Source organism: Vigna angularis, chromosome 1 (genome assembly GCF_016808095.1).
Source record: "Vigna angularis cultivar LongXiaoDou No.4 chromosome 1, ASM1680809v1, whole genome shotgun sequence".
Lineage (NCBI taxonomy): Eukaryota > Viridiplantae > Streptophyta > Magnoliopsida > Fabales > Fabaceae > Vigna > Vigna angularis.
The window spans coordinates 49,121,770-49,123,454 of record NC_068970.1 but is presented as its reverse complement, the minus strand read 5'-3'; the positions used below and the strand labels follow the sequence as shown (position 1 = coordinate 49,123,454).

General features: G+C 34.0%; 1 protein-coding gene across 1 annotated transcript; it reads right to left on the bottom strand.

The window, feature by feature from the left end:
- Positions 1-444: 444 nt before the first annotated feature.
- LOC108336423 (pathogenesis-related protein 2) lies at positions 445-1,250 on the bottom strand. Its single transcript, XM_017572873.2, has 2 exons — positions 1,006-1,250; positions 445-925 (listed from the first exon to the last, which is right to left on the bottom strand). The coding sequence occupies exons 1-2, from the start codon at positions 1,184-1,186 to the stop codon at positions 639-641; spliced, it is 468 nt and encodes a 155-aa protein (XP_017428362.1). The 5' UTR covers positions 1,187-1,250; the 3' UTR covers positions 445-638.
- Between the last annotated feature and the right edge of the window lie 435 nt (positions 1,251-1,685).

Here is a 1,685-nt window from a genome sequence, read left to right as displayed (position 1 = left end):
TGCAGTATTTCTTTAGAGCAATTTATTAGAGGATGTCTTTCACAATGTTTCAATCATCACCAAATTTTATTTGTATAATAATAAAATCACAGTTTACAAACACACATGAACTTTGGTTTACATTTACAAATTCAACTAAGCGTTGGACGTGAATGAAGAATGTAAATATGTAAAATACTTTCTATACTTGTAGTAGACTTAACTAGTATAGAAAGTGAAAAAGTTTTATATATTGTATTTATACTAGTCTGAAACTAGTATAAAAAATCTTTTTTAACTTGTATAAAATGTCTTTCTTGCATTAGAAAGAAGTTTTGTTCAAAACGAAACTTCTCATCCATTGCATTGCTGCCAAGGCATAATTTAGTTAAATTTGTATTTTCATCGACAAAGCAGTCAGATGCATTTCTTCTCATCCAATCGTTCTTTAGGAGAAACAAGAAGTTCAAACGTATATGCATTCGTATAATTTATGGATGAAGAGAGATATACAAAGATATCAGCTCTCACTGTCAGAGGCCAAACCAAATAAGAAAGACACTGTTACATTATAAACCAACTTAACTTAAAGCATACACTCCACACAATAAAACTCAGTACGCAATATCATAAGGTCCTTGCTCATAACTTAGATGAATTCAAGCATTGGCCAAAAGGTAAGCCTCAATGACTTTGAAAAGAGCATCACTCTTGGCTTTACCAGCTTTGAGTTCATCTTCATTGGGTGGAGCATCTCCTTTGCTGTGATAGTTTATCCTCAGCTTTACGACTGAGCCTCCGTTGGGGCCATCACTGAGTATGGTGTCGATGGTGATCTTCTCTGCAGTGTCTGGCAAGGCAGCACCTCCAACTATGCTGTAGCTGTATCCCAACTTAGCCTCGTCTATTCCTTCTATTTTGTGCAACACAAACTTTGTCTCTCCATCTGCTCATTCGTATACCAGATTCACATTAATCACTTAATTTTATAACAGAAAATGTAAAGAAAATGAAGAAAGAGAGTACCCTCAAGGAAAGAGATCTTCTTGATGGTTCCGGGGCCACCGTTGCCCTCAACGATTTCAACACTCTTGAAGGAATCAACAGCCTTTGGGACGATGTTGTCGGCGTCTTTCACAAGAGCCTTGTAAAGGGTAGCAGGAGCCACGGGAGAAGTGGTTTCGTCCTCGAATGTGAAAACAGCCATTGATCAATATTGTAAATGAGATTGAAGAAGATGTTTGTTGTTGTGTTGTGTGTGGTTCTTAGGGAGAGGAATGGCATTTATTTATAAGGAAGCAATAGCACTCACTGCTTCAACCAACTCATTATAGTTTAATATAGATTATGGTCTCTTTTCATTCTTTACACCAACTTTTGTATCAACTACTTTAATCTTAAGTCATAAGTCATGAGATCATATTTCTTTTAAACAACCTAAATCTTTATGTTTGCACATACTTCAGAAATAACAAAAATTATGATTTCTCTCCTAATTTTTCATGCTGTCTGTCTTTCCCCTATTTCAGTAATTTTGTATTTTTTTTAACATTTTTTCCTCTTGTATAATCTGTGAAATATTTTTCAATCTATTTTTCTTTATTTAATATTAAATAAGATTGATTTTATTTTTTTGTCAAGTGCTGTGACGTTGAATCATTCAAATTCAAAGAAGAAGTTTCCTCCAAAAAGAAATTAATAAAAAG

What these genes read in the sequence shown, in the direction of transcription:
- LOC108336423 (XM_017572873.2), bottom strand. Translation starts at nt 1,186, where the DNA reads ATGGCTGTTTTCACATTCGAGGACGAAACCACTTCTCCCGTGGCTCCT. An exon ending in GAAGATCTCTTTCCTTGAGG is followed by an intron (nt 926 to 1,005) that starts GTACTCTCTTTC and finishes ACGAATGAGCAG; the next exon opens with ATGGAGAGACAAAGTTTGTG.